Source organism: Nerophis lumbriciformis, linkage group LG07 (assembly GCF_033978685.3).
Source record: "Nerophis lumbriciformis linkage group LG07, RoL_Nlum_v2.1, whole genome shotgun sequence".
NCBI classification, from domain to species: Eukaryota; Metazoa; Chordata; class Actinopteri; order Syngnathiformes; family Syngnathidae; genus Nerophis; species Nerophis lumbriciformis.
Window position 1 is genome coordinate 15,487,296 of NC_084554.2, and position 26,148 is coordinate 15,513,443.

Genomic DNA, 26,148 nt, shown 5'->3' on the forward strand with positions numbered 1-26,148 from the left:
AAGAAGGACCTGAGCCGGAAGGCAAAGCTCTCAATTTACCGGTCGATCTAAGTTCCCATCCTCATCTATGGTCATGAGCTTTGGGTTATGACCGAAAGGACAAGATCACGGGTACAGGCGGCCAAAATGAGTTTCCTCCGCCGGGTGGCGGTGCTCTCCCTTAGAGATAGGGTGAGAAGCCCTACCTCCACATCGAGAGGAGCCAGATGAGGTGGTTTGGGCATCTGGTCCCTCGGGAGGTGTTTAGGGCACGTCCAACCGGTAGGAGGCCACGGGGAAGACCCAGGACACGTTGGGAAGACTATGTCTCCCGGCTGGATCCCCCGGGAAGAGCTGGACGAAGTGGCTGGGGAGAGGAAAGTCTGGGCTTCCCTGCTGAGGCTGCTGCCCCCGCGACCCGACTTCGGATAAGCGGAAGAAGATGGATGGATGGATGGAATAAACAAAAGGAGGGATGCCGATTCTCACACTATGTATCTCAGCGTGTTTTTCGCTTCAAAAATATAGTAGCAGCCACTCAAAAGTTCCCCTTCAAGCAGAAAAGGTAGACAATTTCCAGGCAGGAACTTGCAGCCCGGAAAAGAGCACCAACCACGGATCAGCCAAGCTTCAGCCAAAGGCTTGAGTGACTCAGTCTGTAAGGCTAGAAATACACCTTGAGAACGAGTGACCTTAAATTAGATACTGACGCCTCACGATCAAGGTCCTAGTGGAGCCAATATTTTGGACAGCAACTAACTCAAAGTGACACACCATTCAGATCATAACTAGTCCAAACTAGACACTATCCGCAGCAACTGGTTGCATCAAAACCACACCTGTAGACTGTAATGTCATTATCAATAAGTGTGCAGCAACAGTATGGATTTGTCAAGATCCCTGTCCTTAGGAACTGAGTACACAGTGTGCGCAGTTTACAAATTGAAGTGCAATGATGATGGCATTCCATGTAAGACACAGCCATGGATTTGTCAGTCCTAAAACATGAACTGACAAACTTTTAACGTCCAATTAAATGACTAATTAGGATACGCAGATCAACCGCATTGATGATTTAAAGAACAAGTGTACTGATTTGGTTTTCAACGTATCAATGGGATATGCCACAGGTCAAAGGATGGTCCCGATAAGGTAGCGGTGTGTTATTCACATTGAATTAAGTGCAAAGAGATAGATGATGATTTTCTCACCTGACAGGGAAAAGTTAATGAGTCTCCTGTTGCCAAGCCCTTGGTTGACCTCAGGACTAACCACTGGCTTTAACACCTGCAGAAGCAAAAACAAAAAACATACACTCTCACACTTGCACAATCATTCATTTATTTCTGACCGTCTATTTTGTTCAGGGTGACGTGTGAACATGAGTTGATACCAACTGGTTTTGATTGAGACGCAGGGTGCACCTTGGACTGGTCCCCAGTCAATCACAGGACACATATAGACAAACAACCAGTGATGTCCGACTTCAATGATTACCTCTGAAAATACCATCATTTATGTCACCACATCACCATTGCTGGAGAAATACTATACAGGAACACATTTAGGCACTACTGGGCATTTTCCAAAACGGGTTATTTTCTCACATAAGATAAAAAATATCTTATGTGGTACTGTCAAAATTAAAATTGCAAAAAACATTTTAAACGTGAAAAAAATAACGAAATAAAATATCTGAACTCACATTTTGATTGATTGATTGAAACTTTTATTAGTAGATTGCACAGTGAAGTACATATTCCGTACAATTGACCACTAAATGGTAACACCCGAATAAGTTTTTCAACTTGTTTAAGTCGGGGTCCACTTAAATTGATTCATGATACAGATATATACTATTTTCATAATACAGTCATCACACAAGATAATCATCAGAGTATATACAATGAATTATTTACATTATTTACAATCCGGGGTGTGGGATATGGTTGGTATCAACACTTCAGTCATCAACAATTGCATCATCAGAGAAATGGACATTGGAACAGTGTAGGACTGACTTGGTAGGATATGTACAGCAAGTATTGGACACAGAGAGAGAGAGATCAGAAAGTATAAGAAAAAGTGTCTACATTTGATTATTTACATATGATTATTTACAATCCGAAGAGGTATGATGTGGAAGGGAGGGTGTTAGTTTAGGGTTGAAGTTGCCTGGAGGTGTTCTTTTAGTGCAGTTTTGAAGGAGGATAGAGATGCCCTTTCTTTTACACCTGTTGGGAGCGCATTCCACATTGATGTGGCATAGAAAGAGAATGAGTACATTTCATCGACAGCTGAGCTAGCTTCTGGGGTTGGCCGAAATAGTCTCACAAGATGTAGTTTATCTTTAAATATCCTTCTTGAAAATGGCCTTGCAAATATATGTGTTGTCTTGTCTAATCATAAAAGATGCAGACGAGGCATGTTGGCGGAGTTCTTAAAGTTTACTCCACAGCGTGCTCATCAGTTTTTTTGTTACCTAGCTCATAACATCACAATATAGGCCGCAGAAGGCCTTACTGACAACAACGCGTGATCTGATTGGCTATCGCAACTGTCTATCACTGTATGCCCCCGTTCGCTTACAGTGCACGGACGCCCGCATTGCTGAATCTGAAGGCTTGGGGCAGATTTGGTACAGCATGGCAACATAAGATAGCTGAATTCTGATTGGATAAAAACTTTATAAACTAAAAACAACAGCACTGGAAGGAACATAATATGACATGAAGAGAATATGAATACTTTTAGATCAGTGGTTCTTAACATGGGTTCGATCGAACCCTAGGGGTTCGGTGAGTCGACCTCTGGGGTTCGGCGGAGCCTTCGCCGCTAAGGTCAGGACACACCGGACTCATCGTGTAAATAAAAACTTCTCCCTATCGGTGTATTATGGATACCCCCCAAACAATGTTCCCTCTAAGTTTCCATATGCGTGGACCTACTCAGTGACCTAGTGGTTAGAGTGTCCACCCTGAGATCAGTAGGTTGTGAGTTCAAACACCGGCCGAGTCATACCAAAGACTATAAAAATGGGACCCATTACCTCCCTGCTTGGCACTCAGCATCAAGGGTTGGAATTGGGGGTTAAATCACCAAAAATGATTCCAGGGCGCGGCACCACTGCTGCCCACTGCTCCCCTCACTTCCCAGGGGGTGAACAAGGGTGATGGGTCAAATGCAGAGGACACATTTCACCACACCTAGTGACAATCATTGGTACTTTAACTTAGATGTGCACACTGTGGCCACACCAGCAGCACACCAGTCCCACACCTGACTAAATAACAAGTTAAATGTTTGATTATTATAATCAAATGACAGCAGTCATTTCCATGGGATTATTTTCTAAAATAAGTGTTTCAGCCCACTTACAATGACAATAACAACAAATATAGTTTTTCATGAGCTGTGTACTAGTATTGTATGTCTGGGTGGGGGTCCTGCTTTGGAAATAATTTGTACCCCTTTCCGATATTGCATTTAGTTCCCACTAAAACATTCACATGTTGCACAATGAGATGTAAACATGGGATCATGTGTACATTCCTGTAATGTTCTGTTGGCAACATATATATTTATTAGTATTTCTTTATATAATAAATATATATCATTTCATGATTTATATTTATAAATTAAGATTAAATTAAGAAAAAAAACATTTTATTTTTCACTAAAGAAAGGTTCGGTGAATGAGCATATGAGACTCCAACAAGGTTAAGAACCACTGTTTTAGATATTTAGGGAAACTAAATAAAAAATTACTTTTATCTTTAATTATGATCATGATTTCTGGTTATGTTAGGCCAGCAGAGAAGGTCTTGCTGGCCCTGACGGCACACCACTGACTGCAAACAACCATAGCTAACATGCATGTAGAGTGTTGCAGTCAACAAATCTGGTCATGTTTGGTGCCTACTCTCATGATTTATTTTCAATCCCCATATTCGGTCTGGCGGTTGGAGTTTTGCATGTGATCAATACATTCCATGATTATTCTGACATGGACTGTGCAGGGAGGGAGATATGTGGGATGGGAAAAAGCATCAGTGCAAGCAAGAATGGATATCAAACACAGTTAAGTCATATATTTGCCTTAGTCTTCAACCAAACAATTACAGACTGAAATAATTAATTCCCTTACATGTTAAGCGCCTATTAAATCCTTATATACTGTTGTTCCTCACAACATCAATGTACACATGTGCAGCTTCACTATACTTCCAGGATGCAAAAAAAACATTTAAGGATGGGCATTACATTTTCTGCGATGAGGTGGCGACTTGTCCAGGGTGTACCCCGCCTTCCACAAACCTACAAACCCCGTTTCCATATGAGTTGGGAAATTGTGTTAGATGTAAATATAAACGGAATACAATGATTTGCAAATCATTTTCAACCCATATTAAATTGAATGCACTACAAAGACAAGATATTTGATGTTCAAACTCATAAACTTTTTTTTTTTTTTGCAAATAATAATTAACTTAGAATTTCATGGCTACAACACGTGCCTAAGTAGTTGGGAAAGGGCATGTTCACCACTGTTACATGGCCTTTCCTTTTAACAACACTCAGTAAACGTTTGGGAACTGAAGAGACACATTTTTTAAGCTTCTCAGGTGGAATTCTTTCCCATTCTTGCTTGATGTACAGCTTAAGTTGTTCAACAGTCCGGGGGTCTCCGTTGTTGTATTTTAGGCTTCATAATGCGCTACACATTTTCAATGGGAGACAGGTCTGGACTACAGGCAGGCCAGTCTAGTACCCGCACTCTTTTACTATGAAGCCACGTTGATGTAACACGTGGCTTGGCATTGTCTTGCTGAAATAAGCAGGGGCGTCCATGGTAACGTTGCTTGGATGGCAACATATGTTGCTCCAAAACCTGTATGTACCTTTCAGCATTAATGGCGCCTTCACAGATGTGTAAGTTACCCATGTCTTGGGCACTAATACACCCCCATACCATCACAGATGCTGGCTTTTCAACTTTGCGCCTATAACAATCCAGATGGTTCTTTTCCTCTTTGGTCTGGAGGACACGACGTCCACAGTTTCCAAAAACAATTTGAAATGTGGATTCGTCAGACCACAGAACACTTTTCCACTTTGTATCAGTCCATCTTAGATGAGCTCGGGCCCAGCGAAGCCGACGGCGTTTCTGGGTGTTGTTGATAAACGGTTTTCGCCTTGCATAGGAGAGTTTTAACTTGCACTTATAGATGTAGCGACCAACTGTACTTACTGACAGTGGGTTTCTGAAGTGTTCCTGAGCCCATGTGGTGATATCCTTTACACACTGATGTCGCTTGTTGATGCAGTACAGCCTGAGGGATCGAAGGTCACAGGCTTAGCTGCTTACGTTCAGTGATTTCTTCAGATTCTCTGAACCCTTTGATGATATTACGGACTGTAGATGGTGAAATCCCTAAATTCCTTGCAATAGCTGGTTGAGAAAGGTTTCTCTTGAACTGTTCAACAATTTGCTCACGCATTTGTTGACAAAGTGGTGACCCTCGCCCCATCCTTGTTTGTGAATGACTGAGCATTTCATGGAATCTACTTTTATACCCAATCATAGCACCCACCTGTTCCCAATTTGCCTGGTCACCTGTGGGATGTTCCAAATAAGTGTTTGATGAGCATTCCTCAACTTTATCAGTATTTATTGTCACCTTTCCCAACTTCTTTGTCACGTGTTGCTGGCATCAAATTCTAAAGTTAATGATTATTTGCAAAAAAAAAAAAATGTTTATCAGTTTGAACATCAAATATGTTGTCTTTGTAGCATATTCAACTGAATATGGGTTGAAAATGATTTTCAAATCATTGTATTCCGTTTATATTTACATCTAACACAATTTCCCAACTCATATGGAAACGGGGTTTGTAATATTTGCATCTCATCTGTGAATAAATTAATGTAATACCCTCAGGAGATGCACAGATGAGATGTGTCATTGAACCACTTTGGAAACCAAAAAGTTGTTTGGGGTAGATTTCAGCTTCTAAAAGAGTTCCTTAACAGTAAACTGTACAGTATGTACTTTATCTTATCATATATGTAACTCTTAAGGGTAATCTAACAATTTATGCACAGATCTCATCTGACCGTCAAAAGTTTTTCACCAAGGGTAGAGTTTTTTTTGTAACTGGCATTTTGAGTTGCTGAATGTACAAGTTGACGGTTGCTTGTTTGATTAAACAGCGCACATGTTTGCGCGTCAAAAAAAGCTCAAGTTGTCTTGCTTTCACATTACAAGCTCAACACCGGCCACAAAACTCCACATCCTGAAGAGACGGTCAGAAAGCAGCTTGAAGGTGGTCTGTAAAACATAATCTATGCAAGATTTTGACCAAAGAACCGCCATTACATGTTATGTAGACCACAAGGAAGTGGTTTAAATGTAGAAAAAGATCATAATATGACCCTTTTAAAGTACCAGTAGAGTGGAAAAACATGTTGACTTTATATACCTAATTGTGTTTCATTGTATCTATTAAACCATATCCATTTGTATTTACAATCCGCAAAGTATGTGAAAATACACCACAAAATGCCACAATTTCAGACGGCTATTTTGAATATTCCGCTCCGAATATCTTCGGCAATTTCCGTTGATTCTCGGTCACTGTCGTAACGCTTCTGCGCTCTGACCATGTTATCAGATCAGTCATACTGCAAATATGCAAAAATTGGAAAGAGATGTGCTGTTTATCCTAAAAATCCTAATGAAAAAAAAAAACCATATGCTAAGCTTTGTTTTATGCATGCAAAATCATAAACAAAGATCTCAGAAATGACTCAACAGATTGAGGGTCCACTATTGCTCACATTATACCCTCTAAAAAAAAATCGAGAAACCACCAACAATATTTAATTTACATGCCATGACCTGAATATTAACTAAATATGAGTGATATTGTTGTTATCATTCCAGGTATAGTAAAGCACTATTTAAATATAATGCAGACACCCACTCTACCAACCAAGCGCTATAGCTCGGTTGGTAGAGTGGCCGTGCCAGCAACTTGAGGGTTCCAGGTTCGATCCCCGCTTCTGCCATCCTAGTCACTGCCGTTGTGTCCTTGGGCAAGACACTTTACCCACCTGCTCCCAGTGCCACCCACACTGGTTTAAATGTAACTTAGATATTGGGTGTCACTACTTCCTGTTCTTAGTAAATTGATGGAAAAAGTTGTTTTCAAACAAATTCAAGATTACTTTACCTACAACAAACTGATGTTGTGTTCCCAGCATGCTTATAGGCAAGGTCACTCAACATCTACTGCTCTAGCTCAGCTGACTGATGACTGGCTGTCACAAATGGATGTCAAGAAGATGGTTAGTACTGTCCTGATTGACTTTAGTGCGGCATTCGATGTCATAGATCACAACATAATGATCTCCAAACTGAGAAAATATGGTTTTAATAGTATGTCACTTTCTTGGATGTTGAGCTATCTATCAGGAAGATCACAGAGAGTGTGTTTTAATGGTAGCCTATCCGAACGCAAGTACAATTACTGCGGCGTGCCTCAAGGAAGATGCTTAGGTCCTTTACTTTTTATTATTTTTACTAATGATCTTCCCTGTGTTACAACAAACACCAATTTGGTTATGTATGCAGATGACACAACTCTATACAGTACTGCCTCTACCTTAAATGATCTACAAAATAACTTAAATCAGGACCTGGAGAGAGTGTCACGCTGGGTAAATGATAGTAAACTTGTTGTGAATATTGACAAAACAAAAAGCATTATTTTTGGATCCAGGCATATGCTTGTTGATGACCCACAGCTTCATATTTCAATGTCAGACATACGTATTGAGCAGGTCAAAAAAGCAAAACTGCTTGGTGTGCTATTAGGCAGTCAACTGTCATGGTCCGCTCATATTGATAGTATTTCAATGAAAATGGGAAGAGGTTTAGCCATGGTCAAGAAGTGCTCCACCTTCTTGACATCCTCAACAATGGCTCAAGTCATACAGTCCCTGGTTTTCTGTCATCTTCATTACTGTCCTATAATATGGTCCGCTACGACTAAGTCTGACCTGAACAAACTGCAACTTGTTCAGAACAGAGCGGCTAGACTGGTATTTAAATGTTCTTTGCGCACTAATATTTCATTTATGCATTCACACCTGTCCTGGTTGTCTGTTGAACAAAAGATGCACTGTAGTCTCCTTATGTTCTTTAGAACTATCATTTTAGATCAATCACCAGATTAATTTTACAAACAGTTTTTAAAATCAACTAACACACATATTCATGACACTAGGAATGCCAGCAATGGCTATTTGGCACTTCCTGCTCCCAGGACCAATCTCCTCAAACATACAGTCATGTATAGATGTACATCATTCCGGAATGGGTTGCCATCTCACATTAATCTCTCACAAAGTAAATTGTCATTCAAGACAGCTTTGAAGATACACCTTTTACAGCTGCCCACATAACATGAATTTTTAATACTAGTTTTAACTAGCTTTTTATCTTATGTTGTATTTTTCCATAGTATAATGTCTGGTAATACATGTTTTCTTTGTATTTTAATTTTGTATGCTCCTATATGGACCCCAGGAAGACTAGCAGTCGCCTTGGCGTCAGCTAATGGGGATCCATTCAACAAACAATAAACAATAAACTATGCAAAAGCGTTTTGAGTCACTAGAGAAAAGCGCTATATAAATATAATTCACTTCACTTCACCTATTTTAGCAGTGTATCGATAGCAGTGAGTTAATGCGAGCTTCAATCCTATTGTTGACACACCGAGTCGGCGACTGCTTCTGCTTGGTCTCGAACTTTTGTAAAAATGTATTCTAGATCATAATACATACATCTCTCACCTGGTCGTAGACTAATGTTAGACTGAAAAGCTGGTCGACTTTGACATGGCGATAAAAGACCCAAAAAGATGCTATTTTTAGCAATTTATTTTGATTCTTCATCCAAACGGGAATTATGTGAGCGTCCCGTCAATCGACATCCTAGCAAGAGTAAAAGTGGTACATTAAGTGTTTGTTTTATTATGTTTAGTTTGTATGTTTAGCACATACTTGCCAACCCTCCCGGATTTTCCGGGAGACTCCCGAAATTCAGCGCCTCTCCCGAAAACCTCCCGGGACAAATTTTCTCCCGAAAATCCATACGGACCTGAGTCCGCTTTCCCACAATATAAACAGCGTACCTGCCCAATGACGTTATAACTGTAGAATGATTGAGGGCGAGTTCTTGGTTTCTTATGTGGGTTTATTGTTAGGCAGTTTCATTAACGTCCTCCCAGCGCGGCAACAACACACAACAACAGCAGTCACGTTTTCGTCTACCGTAAAGCAGTTCGTCTGCCGTAAACGGCAATGTTGTGACACTCTTAAACAGGACAATACTGCCATCTAGTGCATTTGATGAAAGCACTTTTGTGCGTGCCACACAGCAATCCATCATCAGAGAGGGTGTTCAGCATAGTTGGAAAAATAGTGACAGAGAATAGAACAAGGATGGACAATTCAACCCTTAACTCAACAATGAGTAGATGAGTGTTATGTGCGTGTATATGTGTAATTAAATGAACACTGAAATTTAAGTATTTATTTTATTTATATATATATATATATATATATATATACACATATATATATATATGTGTATATATATGTATATGTATATACATATATATATGTATATATATATATATATATATGAAATACTTGACTTGGTGAATACTAGCTGTAAATATACTACTCCCCTCTTAGCCACGCCCCCAACCACGCCCCCCCCCCCACCTCCTGAAATCGGAGGTCTCAAGGTTGGCAAGTATGGTTTAGCACCAAGCATTGCTGCTGATGCTATAGTGTTCCAATAAAGCGACATCCACTTAGCACTTGGCTTCTAAAACGTATTGCTCATCATCCTTTTCAGGCTCAAAACTATAAAGGTTCTGGATCCCGGATCACGTGACTGGTTTGCTTATTATCTCTCAAAATGTAGGAATCTCCGTGAGATTGAAACTATTTTGACCATAACTATTTACTCGCAAACTTTGTAAGTCTTTTGGTATCATAAATCCGATAAATATGATAATAGCTTCAATATAGAGGGAACTTGTTTTTCAATGCATTCTACATGATATACATTTGATTTGACAGTGACTCAGACCTCCAAAAATGTCCTAAAATAGAAAATGGTATTAAAGCTTATGCAAGCGACTGGAAACAAAAACACATGCAGCAGTGAAAACAAAAGGATTAGAGAAATGACAGCTGTTTGGAGCAATTCAGACTAATGAGATGCTAATCTGCCTTGGCAACTACAATACAGCCAGAGAGGAAAACACCACAGCTCAATTATTCTTATCGGGGAGATAAAACAAATGTCAACATCACCCATCTGTACGGCTCTATACGATCAAGCGTGTTACAGAAGTGTGCCTTCAAAATGTCAAGGGAAGAAAATGCTTCAGCATCCTGTATGTTTTTGAGGACAAAGGACAACTCTTATTATTTTTATTAGCTCTTGTGTGTTCACTCCTGAATAAAATGCGGTAGTGTAGTCTACAAATAATAATAACGTTAAATCCTTCGTGACTTTAAATATATTTTTATAGATATTGAACACATTTGGTCCCAGTATTGACTTCTGAGGTAAACCACAGGTTATTTTCAAGGCCATGTGTGTACTCCTACCTTCACATATTGCTTCCTATTCCCGTATTTTTCGGACTATAAGTCGCAGTTTTTTTCATAGTTTGGCTGGGCTCCAGTGCGACTTATATACAGTATGTTTTTTTCCTTCTTTATTATGCATTTTCGGCAGGCGCGACTTATACTCCGGTGCGACCTATACTCCGAAAAATACGGTAAGTAGCTTTTTATTCAGTTCAAGACCAGCCCCTCAAGCCACACTGTTTTAATTTGTTAATTAAGATACTGTGATTAATTGTGTTAAATGTGTTTGTTTAGTCCAGTGATGTCCAAAATGTTTTGCCCTGGGGGCCACATTGGGATAAGAAAAATTTGGTTGAGGGCCGAAAGCCGACTGCATGTAAAGTAATGTTTTAATAATTATATATACATATATACACATATATACATATACACACATATATATATATATATGTATATACATATATATATATATATATATATATATATATATATATGTATATACATATATATATATATATATATATATATATATATATATATATATATATATGTATATACATATATATATATATATATATACACATATATATATATATATATATACACACATATATACATACACAAACACACATATACATATATACATACACACACATATACATATGCATCTGTTTATATGTGTGTACATATATATTTAACATAATGGATGATGAGGTGGCGACTTGTCCAGGGTGTACCCCGCCTTCCGCCCGATTGTAGCTGAGATAGGCTCCAGCGCCCCCCGCGACCCCAAAGGGAATAAGCAGTAGAAAATGGATGGATGGATGGATGGATATATATTTAATAATTAACATGATTGGATATAAAGAGTATGTGAAAGTTGATCTTCTACCTTGTTTTATTTCCGTGACAACCTCCTCAAAGTTTTGTAATCAATCAGAAATATCAAGGAGCTAAAATGTTCCCATCATGCTTTGTAATGGATTTTAAATGAGTGTAATTCTGAATTTGTTTATGGTTCATGGACGTTTTTTTTATTATATCCACAAATTGTGTTGTATTGTGCTATGTGTGACCATGTTTGTTGGATTTTTGTGTTTAAATGACTCGGGAAAGTTTTTTTTAAATTAGGTCATATAAGTAAATGCTGCGCTTGGATTTCATTCAAAGCATAAGTTGTCATATCATACGGTAAGTAGCTTTTTATCCAGTTCAAGACCAGCCCCTCAAGACACACTGTTTTAATTTGTTAATTAAGATACTGTGATTAATTGTGTTAAATGTGTTTGTTTAGTCCAGTGATGTCCAAAATGTTTTGCCCTGGGGGCCACATTGGGATAAGAAAAATTTGGTTGAGGGCTGAAAGCCGACTGCGTGTAAAGTAATGTTTTAATAATTATATATACATATATATACATATACACATATATATGTATGTGTGGGAAAAAAATCACAAGACTACTTCATCTCTACAGGCCTGTTTCATGAGGGGTTCCCTCAATCATCAGGAGATTTTAATGGAAGCATTCACATACCATGGTTTATATAGGGCACAGAGTGGGTAGGTACAGGCTGGCGTAGGGGCGTGGTGATTGGCTCATGTGTTACCTAGGAGGTGTTTCCGTCTGTGGCGGCATGCTGATACAATTTCGCTGCGCTTGTTGAGGGATGACAGGTCTGGACGGTATATAATAAACAGTTTCTCTTTCAAGCATAGGTTGCATCTTTTATTACCACTATTGTAAGGTGTGCTGGATGCAAGAATTTGCCATGTTATTAAATATTCAACATTATTGTCTTTGAGGTCCCAAATGTGTTTGCTGAGTTCTGTGGTGTTCCGCAGGTTTTGGTTCCTGAAAGAAGCCTTGTGATTGTTCCATCTGGTTTTGAATTCTCCCTCGGTTAATCCTACATATGTGTCGGATGTGTTAATGTCCTTGCGTGTTACCTTAGATTGGTAAACAACTGATGTTTGTAAGCAACCCCCGTTGAGAGGGCAATCAGGTTTCTTGCGGCAGTTGCAGCCTTTGTTGGTTTTGGAGTCGCTCTGTCCGGGGGCCGACGGCTCATTTGCAATTGTTTTGTTGTGGTTTGAGATAATTTGTCGTATATTGTTCATACAGCTGTATGAACACATACAATACGTTCAAAGCATAAGTTGTCATAGACCTGAATCACTCAGGCTGTCCACAAAATGGCGACATAGTAGCATATAAAATGACTTATGGGCTTATCACCAGCTGGCAGCTAGGTCCGCTAATCACTAGGTATAAACTCAAATGCTAATCGCTAGCTATCTTAAATGATAACATGAATATGATATAAATGTTCATATTTACTGCCATTTCTAAACTACACTACAGTGTGTTGAAATGTTAATGTGTATTTAAATACATTTTAATTTCTCGAAAGATTGCGGGAGGAATATGAATAAATACATATTTAAATATTCTAATCAACCAAAAATGTCACAACGCCCCTGCGGTACCCCTGTGGACCCCTGGGGGGCCGCGGACACTTGTCGAAGATCTCTGGTTTAGAGAGGATAATATAACGACCACAAGTACAAAACACATAACGGGAGAGTGGAGTGATCCATAAATTGGTTGCATCGATCAGTATGATTGACACTAGAGCAGGGATGTCAAACTCATTTTAGATTGGGGGCCACATGGAGAAAAATCTACTCCCAAGTGGGCCGGACTGGTAAAATCACGGCACGATAACTTAAAAATAAAGACAACTTCAGATTGTTTTCTTTGTTTAAAAATAGAACAAGCACATTCTGAAAATGTACAAATCATAATCTTGTTGGTTTTTTTCACACTTACATGTTACGATTACCGTATTTTTTGGACTATAAGTCGCAGCTTTTTTCATAGTTTGGCCGGGGGTGCGACTTATTCTCAGGAGCGACTTATGTGTGAAATTATTAACACATTACCGTAAAATATCAAATATTATTATTTAGCTCATTCACGTAAGAGACTAGACGTATAAGATTTCATGGGATTTAGCGATTAGGAGTGACAGATTGTTTGGTAAACGTATAGCATGTTCTATATGTTATAGTTATTTGAATGACTCTTACCATAATATGTTACGTTAACATACCAGGCACGTTCTCAGTTGGTTATTTATGCGTCATATAACGTACACTTATTCAGCCTGTTGTTCACTATTCTTTATTTATTTTAAATTGCCTTTCAAATGTCTATTCTTGGTGTTGGGTTTTATCAAATAAATTTCCCCCAAAAATGCAATTTATACTCCAGTGCGACTTATATATGTTTTTTTCCTTCTTTATTATGCATTTTCGGCCAGTGTGACTTATACTCCGGAGCGACTTATACTCAGAAAAATACGGTAAGGGTATTCTATCTTTATTTGTTGTTATTTATATTTTATGAATAAATTATGTGACAATGTTCATCAGTCAACTAACTCATTGGTGTTAATTTTCAATCTATCATCCATCCATCCATTTTCTACCGCTTATTCCCTTTGGGGTCGCGGGGGGCGCTGGAGCCTATCTCAGCTACAATCGGGCGGAAGGCGGGGTACACCCTGGACAAGTCGCCACCTCATCGCAGGGCCAACACAGATAGACAGACAACATTCACTATCAGGATAATACAATTATATCAAAATCAAATTACAGTATGTTATGTAGTATGATCATTTTCCTCGACTGATGTACTAACATCATGTGGTTTATTTTGTACATGTGTAGCATCATCTGCAAAGATACAAATAATTGCTATTGCGACATTCAGTGGACACATTTAGAACAGCAGTTACTTTCATTAAAACATTTCAGGTTAATATTATACTTAGCAAACTCATCCAGCGTACGTTTGACACCCCTGCACGAGAGTGATTAAATCAATATTTTAATTTTCTCAAAATCCTTTTTGTTGAGGTTTACCAATTTAGGGAATAATTCACTAGACAAGAAAAGGACTTTCAGGACAAAAACCACAAAGGATTTTAAAGAGTAATTTTAGTTTTTTTGTTTAGTTCTTGTGTACTATTGACTTTGTTTTGATCAAACAACTGTATGTAAAAAAATAAAATGAGGACTGTTTGAAATATTGTTAAACCGTCAATACCACTTGAATTGATTAACGTGGACCCCGACTTAAACAAGTTGAAAAACTTATTCGGGTGCTACCATTGAGTGGTCAATTGTACAGAATATGTACTGTACTGTGCAATCTACTAATACAAGTTTAAATCAATCAATCAAAAACCATAAATACATGGAAACGTACAACTAATACATGCCATAGGTACAGTATTTGCATTGACATTAGCCTACCTCACTCATGGATGGTATCAGAATCTGCAGCATAAAACCCTGACTACAACATCCCTAATGGCTTGCGATATCCAGAGTCGACCATCGTTTAAGTCTGTTTGCTAACAATTAGCCTACCCATTGAAAAACAAACAAATGGCTAAGTGTTGTTCAAAATCATGAACACAAAAACTGTGTGCATTGGTTTCCTTACTTAACCAAACCGTGACTTTAGAACAGTGGTAAGGACCCAACCGGGATTAAGATATACTGTTATACGCCTAGAAAAGTAATTCAGCAAAACAAACAACTGTATGACAAGAATACATATGGAGGTTTACCCAAGTTATCCAGCAGAGCCGTGTCCTCTTTGCAGTGCTCCGGTCATGCTGACTGGGAGGTAGTGACCCCAGCTGAAGACACATGCACTCCATCACACACGTACAATCGTCTGTTTCTGCTGCAGTTCTGCCATTTTGACCGCTTCAAATAAACAAATCTTTTTCTCTCCGCACTTTTCTCCAACAAATCCGGATTCACCTCTCTCCAAAAGCGATCTGACGCAAAGTGCACCTCCACCTGACTCTCTTCCCTTAGCTTGACTTCACACTTTTGCTCTCCCATCTGTGGTTATTTTTATGCCTTTGTGCTGAAGAAGCGCGTATAGATCAGGTTCTCAGTCCATCAGCATTTTCAAAGTCCCAGCAGCAGCAGAATGAGAAGGCGCACATGGAAACACAATCCCATTCGGCACTACAAGGTTCATCAGTCGATAGAACCTTTGGAAGGACAAGACTGACACTTCTGCTAAGTACACCCCCGCATGTTTGCCATTCTCCTTGATGTCTGCATGAAAATACATCTCAATTATCCCGAGTCAATAATAATTTATAAATCTGTAATCTTAAAGCATAAAAAGTACCGCATACAAACAACATAGAGCAAAATCAACGCAAGCTGGCGGCTATAGAAGCACAAAATCCTCGAGCCAGTTTTCTTACATATCTGCCTCAAAACATTGAGGGGAACACAAGTTCTTACATACCGTATTTTCCGGACTATAATGCGCACTTAAAATCTTTTTTTTTCCCCTCAAAACTCGACAGTGCGCCTTATAACCCGGTGTGCCTAATGTACGGATTCATTCTGGTTTTGCTTAACGACCTCGAAGCAATTGTATTTGGTACATGGTGTAATAAGTATGACCAGTAGATGGCAGTCAAACATAATATATTTGTGTAGACTGCACTATGATGGCAATATGACTCAAGCAAACAACACCACATTTTATATGTTCCATTAAAAATATAGAACATTACACACGGTGATCAAAAATCTCAGAAAATGTTTTAGTATGACTTTGGTAAGCTATGAAGTCGCACCACTTGGTGTGCTTCAACATTCGAGTTATATTATGGTGCGTGTATAAGGTAAGACATTATCTGGTGTTTTGTTTCGCAATATTATGCAAAAGCAACTTTTCTTATCTTCTGGTACCTGTTGATCTGTATTTGGGATCTGCATAAATCCTGAAAGATTTTGCGGGTCCGCCTTCCAGTCCGTGCATAGTCGATAAGCTTCTTCTATTTCTCTATCTTCTTGTTATGGGACATTCATCCTCCGCTGTTGCCATTTCTAATATAAAGTTGTGTAAAGTTCTTACTTATATCTGTCAGTAAACTCGCAACGAAAGTGCTAAAACATACCGGTGTAGTGAGTTTATATTATTCACCCAAGGAATTTTAGTTATTAGAGTTCCGGTCGGACGTTTTTTCACAGGACACATTTCCGGTGTTGTTGTTTCCGGATGAGGAGATGCTGCTCCGTTATTGATTGAAGTAAAGTCTGAATGTCATTAAAACAGTTAGCTCCATCTTTTGACACTTCTTCCACTCCCGTCCTTGCACGCTACACCGCTACAACAAAGATGACGGGGAGAAGACTGTCAGAAAGCGGCTTGAAGATGATCTGGAAAACAATCTATGCAACATTTTGACCAAAGAACCACAATTACATGTTATGTAGACCACAATGAAGTGTTTTCAATTTCGAATAAAAAAAAAATAGTATGACTCCTTTAATGCGCCCTATAATCCGGTGCGCCTTATATGTGAAATTGATTGATTGATTGAGACTTTTATTAGTAGGTTGTACAGTGAAGTACATATTCCGTACAATTAACCACTAAATGGTAACACCCGAATAAGTTTTTCAACTTGTTTAAGTCGGGGTCCACTTAAATTGATTCATGATACAGATGTATACTATCATCATAATACAGTCATCACACAAGATAATCATCAGGGTGTATACATTGAATTATTTACATTATTGTAAGAAAAACGATCAAAAATAGAGCATTCATAATCCGGTGCGCCCTAGTGTCCGGAAAATACTGTAAACATGAATCAGGCAAAGATTATGTAGAAATGGCTTGGAAAAACCTTCCACCATATCACCATTAGTCGCTTCAGCTCCCTCTGAAGCGACTAATGGTGATATGGTCACCCTACAACAGTTGTAGCGCTAGCAGGACGACTAGGCTAAAGGCTAAACCATGACACTGATTCCATCTGTTCCAGGGGTCGGCAGCTTTTTGCATCAAAACAGCCACTTGGGCCCGTTTCCACCAAATCAAAAAATCCACTTGGAGCCATAAAACTTATTTGATCACTATATTGAAGTTAATTCTACATAAACAGCTTTCTGTCTTTTGTTTTCCACCACCTCATATTTTGCATGTTATTTTGTTACTACCGTATTTTACAGACTACAAGGCGCACTTAAAATTATTTTTTTTCCTAAAAACTCGACAGTGCGCCTTATAACCCGGTGCGCCTAATGTAAGGAATAAGTTTGGTTACCCACCTCAAAGCTATTTTATTTGGTACATGGTGTAATGATAAGTGTGATCAGTAGATGGCAGTCAAATATAAGAGATACGTGTAGCCTGCACTTTGATGGGTCTCAAGTAAACAGCAACATTTTATATGTTCCATTAAAAATATAGAACATTACACACCGCGCTCAAAAATCTATCAAAATGTTTTATTACGACTTTGGTAAGCTATGAAGCCGCACCGCTTGATGGATTGTCGGCGCATTAAACATACAAGTATTATTATGGTGTGTGTATAAGGTAAGATATTATCCGGCGTTTTGTTTCGCAATATTATGCAAAATAAACTTTTCTTACCTTCTGGTATCTGCTGATCTGTATTTGGGATTTCCGTAAATACTGAAAAATTGTGTGCGTCCACGCCGACACCGTAGTTTTAATAAGATTCTTTCTTTTTCTCTATCTTTTTATTATGGGACATTCATCCTCCGCTGTTGCCATTTGCAATATAAAGTAATGTAAAGTTCTTACCTTTATCTGTCAGTAAACCTCCATGAAAGCGCTAAAACATACCGGTGTAGTGAGTTTACATTATTCACCCAAGGAACTTTAGTTATTAGAGTTCCGGTCGGATGGTTTTTCACGGGACACATTTCCGGTGTGGTTGTTTCCGGATGAGGAGATGCTGCTCCGTTACTGTAAGTACATATACATTTTCTATTCCAAAAGGTCTTTAATAAGTGTTTAAAACATATTCAGGACTTGGACTAGATTGTGTTTCCATTAGGGCTGTCAAACAATTAAAATATGTTATCACAAATAATCACATTTTGTTCATAGTCCAAATTTAAACACGAATAAAAGTTTTTTTTTAATCTTTAATAGCTGCACCTTATCAAAATGTACACCCACCATTGGACTGGACAATTTCAAATGTTTATTAAATATGATGCTTTTTTTAAATTTATTTTTTTAATCAGCTCAACACAATACTAGGGATGTATTGTTGATACAGCGGTAACGCAGTTTTAAAATAGTCACAAAATTGCAGTGGCTTATGACGATATCAATCAATCAAAGTTTATTTGTATAGCCCTTAATCACAAGTGTCTCAAAAGGCTACGAAATCAAACAAAAACTTGGTGGATGTAGTTTTTTTCTGGCGCTTTTGCGTTAATTGTTATGAAAGTACACCACAATTCTCTGCGCAGAGGATTTGGGGAGATTCTGCAGATCTTGGATTCCCAGCTTAGCTAATCACCGCGCAACCGTGTGTATGTTGCCACCACTTTGTGTATTAGCGACCCTACAATTTGTACTAACATTCCTTCTTTTAAATAAACTGTTCAAGAAGAACAAACAAGTCCAAATTGTCCGTCTTATTTGTTCGTCTTGAGCATTCTAAGCCAAAACAGGCTAGGTCAAGGCACACCGTGCCTAGGGAAAATATGTTTGAAGCCAGCAAGGCTAATTATCAATTTGTGAGGTATTACAAGTTAAATTGGGATGTTTTAAGAAACTGCATCATCCAAACTGATATACAAATATGTCCTTAGAAAATAAAAGTCAAAAGACACTAAAACTGAACATCGTTCTACACATGTATGTACTAAACTGGATGTTTAAATTGCCACTTTGAAAACACTCAACTATGTTGATTTTTTTTGGCTTGTAACATTGGATGCTCTATTCTTTGCACTTAAAAAGTACATGTTTGTAGTAATGAGGAAGTGTAAAACATTTGAGCATTATGTTTGTGTTCAATTACAGTAAGTGGGTTTATATTAAGTTTATAAGTTGAAAAACTTATTGGGGTGTTACCATTTAGTGGTGAATTGTACGGAATATGTACTGTACTCTGCAATCTACTAATAAAGTTTCAATCAATCAATCCCAAACATTCCTGCTACTTCATTTTACAAACTATTGCACTTATTAGTTTGTTTTTTTCATATAGCGCAATAATATCGCACCATGGCCTTAATACTGTGATATCGTACCGTGACATTTTGATATCTTGACATTCCTAAAAAATAAATGCACGCACCCCTTCTAATTTCGGTCATTAATTCTCACTCTCTCTCTGCACTTGCCTGTCAATCTGCACTGTGATGGAGTTGCACATTGTTCTTTTGCGTGAATGTGTGTCAACGGTGGCCATGGTCTGGTGACCTCCTGGTGCAGATGGCTCCTCTGATAGTGTTTACTCACATGTCTCCTCTGTACTCAGCCATGTATTCATTTGTTCATATAGTTGCATATGTGTGTGTGTGTGTGTGTGTGTGTGTGTGTGTGTGTGTGTGTGTGTGTGTGTGTGTGTGTGTGTGTGTGTGTGTGTTTGGTATTTGTGTCTGTGCGTGCGTGCGCATGTGATAATGGGGGATCTGGGTCATCGGGGTATTGCTTTTAAGTTCGTAAAACACTTTGCATTGCATTTCTTTTATGTACAAAAAGTGCTTTATAAATAAAGTTTGATTGATTGATTGACAAGGAAACATGTAAAACAGGACAAAGTACGTGCTAGCAAACTAGTGTTTTAGCTTTGTTGTAGAGATAAAAAAGGAAGCCCAGCGAGAGAACTTGTTGAATTAGGTCCTGATGTTGAGCAACTAAAACCTAACGTTGAAACAACATGCTTTTTGACAACATTGAATCAATGTTGGGTTCTGATGTTGATTTAACCATTTAATTTTAGTCATTTTCCAACCAATATTTTACAACACAAATACCTTCAAACAACATGCTTTTTGCCAACGTTTAATCAATGTCAGGTTGTGACGTTGATTTGACCATTGAAATGTGGTCATTTCCCAACCGACAACGTGGATCCAACGTTAGACACTAACGTCTAAATTTACAAATGCAACTATTTTGCAACGTTGTTTCAAAGTCAGTTTTAAAGGACATCTATGTACAAACCCCATTTCCATATGAGTTGGGAAATTGTGTTGGATGTAAATATAAACGGAATACAATGATTTGCAAATCATTTTCAACCCATATTCAGTTGAATATGCTACAAAGACAACATATTTGATGTTCAAACTGATAAACATTTTTTTTTTGCAAATAATCATTAACTTTAGAATTTGATGCCAGCAACACGTGACAAAGAAGTTGGGAAAGGTGGCAATAAATACTGATAAAGTTGAGGAATGCTCATCAAACACTTATTTGGAACATGCCACAGGTGTGCAGCCTAATTGGGAACAGGTGGGTGCCATGATTGGGTATAAAAACAGCTTCCCAAAAAATGCTCAGTGTTTCACAAGAAAGGATGGGGCAAGGTACACCCATTTGTCCACAACTGCGTGAGCAAATAGTCAAACAGTTTAAGAACAACGTTTCTCAAAGTGCAATTGCAAGAAATTTAGGGATTTCAACATCTACGGTCCATAATATCATTAAAAGGTTCAGAAAACCTGGAGAAATCACTCCACGTAAGCGGCATAGCCCGGAAACCAACATTGAATGACCGTGACCTTCGATCCCTCAGACGGCACTGTATCAAAAACCGACATCAATCTCTAAAGGATATCACCACATGGGCTCAGGAACACTTCAGAAAACCACTGTCACTAAATACAGTTGGTCACTACATCTGTAAGTGCAAGTTAAAGCTCTACTATGCAAAGCGAAAGCCATTTATCAACAACATCAAGAAACGCCGCCAGCTTCTCTGGGCCCGAGATCATCTAAGATGGACTTATGCAAAGTGGAAAAGTGTTCTGTGGTCTGACGAGTCCACATTTTAAATTGTTTTTAGAAATATTCAACATCGTGTCATCCGGACCAAAGGGGAAGCGAACCATCCGGATTGTTATAGGCGCAAAGTGTAAAAGCCAGCATCTGTGATGGTATGGGGGTGCATTAGTGCCCAAGGCATGGGTAATTTACACATCTGTGAAGGCACCATTAATGCTGAAAGGTACATACAGGTTTTGGAACAACATATGCTGCCATCTAAGCGCCGTCTTTTTCATAGACGCCCCTGCTTATTTCAGCAAGACAATGCCAAGCCACATTCAGCACGTGTTACAACAGCGTGGCTTCGTAAAAAAGGAGTGCGGGTACTTTCCTGGCCTGCCTGCAGTCCAGACCTGTCTCCCATCGAAAATGTGTGGCGCATTATGAAGCGTAAAATACGACAGCGGAGACCCCGGACTGTTGAACGACTGAAGCTCTGCATAAAACAAGAATGGGAAAGAATTCCACCTGAGAAGCTTCAACAATTAGTTTCCTCAGTTCCCAATCGTTTATTGAGTATTGTTAAAAGAAAAGGTGATGTAACACAGTGGTGAATATGCCCTTTCCCAACTACTTTGGCACATGTTGCAGCCATGAAATATGCAAAAAAAAAAAAAAAAGTTTATGAGTTTGAACATCAAATATCTTGTCTTTGTAGTGCATTCAATTGAATATGGGTTGAAAAGGATTTGCAAATCATTGTATTCCGTTTATATTTACATCTAACACAATTTCCCAGCTCATATAGAAACAGGGTTCGTATAATCAATGTTGTATCAATGTCTTGTGCCTGCTGGGAGCCCAAATAGGCAACCACACATTGAAAAACAAGCCCAAAAAGACAAACTTTGCAAGCAACTTTAGAAAAAAATGGCAGACTTGGCAAAACTGCTGCTACTTGTGAGGAACTTTGGTGATAACTCAACTCATGGATGGATGGAAAAAACATTGGTCCTGTTGAGAGAGCGACTTCCCTGGTTTCAAAGCTAAACTTGCCATTTAACACACCATTTTCTTTATCCATTTCTTCACTTAATTTTTTCTGTGTGGCTAAATATCAGCTGGAATGCCAGTGCTTTTCCATCACTACGGTATGAACTTGGGGTCACATAGCATGATAAAAAAAAATGTTGCCGTTAATAGTATACAGTGCATCGGTAAAGTATTCACTTTTTCCACATTATGTTATCCAAAATGGAATAAATAAATATTAGTCCTCAACATTTTACAAACAATACCCCATGATAACGATGTGATTTTTTTGGGGAGAATTTGCAAATGTATTCAAATCAAACAAACAAACAAAAATCACATATACATAAGTATTTAGATCCTTATCTCAATACTTTGTTGATGATACTCCTCAAGTCTTTTTGAATATGATGCCACAAGCTTGGAACACCTATCTGTGGGCCGTTTCACCCATTCCTTTTAGCAGCATCTCTCCAGCTCCATCAGGTTGGATGAGAAGTGTTGGTTTTCATCCAGGATGTCTCTGTACATTGCTGCATACATCTTAGTCTAGTCAGGGAGGTGACCAAGAACCCGATGGTCACTCTGTCAGAGCTACAGCACTCCTCTGTAGAGAGAGGAGAACCTTCCGGAAGGACAACCCTCTCTGCAGCAATACACCAATCGGGCCTGTTTGCTATAGTAGCCAGACGGAAGCTATTTCGTGGTTTAAAAGTTTGCTAACATGGACCTGAAAGACTCTCAGACCATCCATCTATCCATCCATCCATCCATCCATTTTCTACCGCTTGTCCCTTTTGGGGTCGCAGGGGGTGCTGGAGCCTATCTCAGCTGCACTCGGGCGGAAGGCGGTGTACACCCTGGACAAGTTGCAACCTCATCACAAGGCCAACACAAGACTCTCAGACCGTGAGAAACAAAATTCTCTGGTCTGACGAGACAAAGATTGAACTCTTTGCCGTAAAAGCCAAGCTCGTCACCCGGCTAATACAGTGAAGCATGCTTTAGGGATGTTTTTCAGAGGCAGGAACTGGCAAACTCGTCAGAATAGAGGGAAAGATGAATGCATCAATGTACAGAGACATCCTGGATGAAAACTAATGCTTCTCATCCAACCTGATGGAGCTTGAGAGGTGCTGATAAGAGGAATGGGCAAAGAGGAATGGGTGAAACTGCCCAAAGATAGGAAGGAGGAAGAAAGGATTTGTATTGCCTTTGCACAAGTACAATGAAATTTCATAGGTTTGCTAAGCGTTTGGCATTGTATCATACATCAACAAAGTATTAAGCAAAGTACTTATATACATGTGATTTTTTTGTTCTTTATGTTTAATTAATGTGCTACATTTAAAAAAATAACATTTTCAAATTGTCATTATGAAGTTTGTCTGTAAATTTTTTAGTATAAAAAGGAATTTATCCCATTTTGGAATAAGGCTGAAACAAAATATGGAAAAAGCAAAACGCTGTGAATACTTTCCGGATGTACTGTAAACACTGTAGTTATTATTGTCCGCTACAGTTGGGGGAATGACAGAAAATAAGTGAGAAACACCGTCCTTGCCTGTGTTGTTTTTATTTTACAGCGGCCATATGTTCTTCTCCAAATCAAAGCAAATGTATACAAGATGATCAATAGACACCAACGTGAACCATCGAGTTTCCCTTTCACAGTCATTTTTTGTCTTCAGCAAAGCAAAGATCGTCACCACAAAGAGCTCACAGAGATCAACACCTTCCCTCAGGTCTTGTACCACACAAAGCAATATGATGAGCTGCTGCACTGACAACAACGCAAACCCCAAACCCTGCCAAAAGCTGGCAGTACTGTTGTCAGAGTAAACCTGCAGCAGAGAATAATCATTTTTTTCTTTCTGCTTTTCAAATCATCAATATGTACAACTTCTGTTGTGATTTGGGGATACTAGCAAAAAGAAATTGCCCTGTAGCTGTGGAGGAGTAATTGTATGCAGAGAGATTTGCAACGAGACAATTGATTTGCAAACAAAAAATGGATCCAAAGTTAAAAAAAAATAAAAATAAAATAAAATAAATAAATAAAATAAAATACAAAATAAAATATACATATGCATATATATATATATATATATATATATATATATATATATATATACATATATATATATATATTAGAGATGTCCGGCCTGCCAATATTATCGGCCGATAAATGCGTTAAAATGTAATATCGGAAATTATCGGTATCGTTTTTTTTTATTATCAGTATCTTTTTTTAATTTTTTTATTATATCAACATAAAAAACACAAAATACACTTACAATTAGTGCACCAACCCAAAGAACCTCCCATCCCCATTCCCACTCATTCACACAAAAGGGTTGTTTCTTTCTGTTATTAATATTCTGGTTCCTACATTATATATCAATATATATCAATACAGTCTGCAAGGGATACAGTCCGTAAGCCCACATGATTGTGCGTGCTGCTGGTCCACTAATAGTACTAACCTTTAACAGTTAATTTTACTCATTTTCATTAATTACTAGTTTCTATGTAACTGTTTTTGTATTGTTTTACTTTCTTTTTTATTCAAGAAAATGTTTTTAATTTATTTATCTTATTTTATTTTATGAATTTTTTTTAAAAGTACCTTATTTTCACCATACCTGGTTGTTTAAATTAGGCATAATAATGTGTTAATTCACGACTGTATATATCGGTTGATATCGGTATCGGTAATTAAAGAGTTGGACAATATCGGAATATCGGATATCGGCAAAAAGCCATTATCGTACATCCCTAATATATATATATATATATATATATATATATATATATATATATATATATATATATATATATATATATATATATAATTATTATAAAAACATTTTCTTCAAATATATATTTGTCAGGGGGGCCGTAAAAATATATGTTACCGTATTAAAGAGTATAAGTCGCACCTGCCGAAAATGCATAATAAAGAAGGAAAAAAAACATATATAAATCGCACTGGAGCCCGGCCAAACTATGAAAAAAACTGCGACTTATAGTCCGAAAAATACGGTAATTATGTTTGTTTGCAGATCTTTTTTGATTACAATTGATCAATATCTGCCAAATTTAGACTTTTGTATTTACCCTCCAAATGTGTTGAGGGTAGAAGTAGTAAGCAGTCATGCATCATCCGAGACTGACCAATAAAAAGGTTTCAAACATATTGTTCAGAGGAGGACCCACCCACAAGACTGAAGTTAAGTCGGAACCAAAAAAGAACTTGTAACCAAAATTTAAAAAAGATTTCCAGCCAAGAAATTGATTTGTATGCCACACACTGGCAGGGTGGTTGTTGGCGTGACCCCAGGATGCAGAGACCATAAAGGACAGTCGGGTAATATGCTACTTTAACTGTCTTAGCAGCAGCAAAAGCAGGCCAAACAATACCAAGCCATGCAAAAGATAGCAGTAGCAGGAAAGGACATGCAGAACATGAAATACACACGAAGGTGTGCACACAACAATGCACCAGCACCGTCTGCGACAAGGCCCTGGCATATAAAGCGGTACAGATAGTCATTGTCAACAAGTGCGTGTCCTAAAAACCAAAAAGAGGCAGGTGTGTCAATCAGCGCTCCACACTGGCTGCGATGA

At 38.3% G+C, this 26,148-nt stretch overlaps 1 protein-coding gene across 6 annotated transcripts in view; it reads right to left on the reverse strand.

Annotated features, from left to right (window-relative positions):
- Positions 1-26,148, reverse strand: part of LOC133609793 (E3 ubiquitin-protein ligase HECW1-like) — a 181,770-nt gene that overhangs the window by 114,429 nt on the left and 41,193 nt on the right. For 5 of the 6 annotated variants that reach the window (XR_009815776.2, XM_061965747.2, XM_061965744.2 and 2 more), the window contains one exon: positions 1,191-1,266. The exons of the other annotated variant lie outside the window; for it this stretch is intronic. Coding sequence is in view for 4 of the 5 variants with exons in the window: in XM_061965747.2 (XP_061821731.1) it covers positions 1,191-1,266 (76 nt within the window). In the remaining variant the exon portion in view is untranslated. The remainder of the gene's footprint in view (positions 1-1,190; positions 1,267-26,148) is intronic. 6 annotated transcript variants of the gene reach the window in all.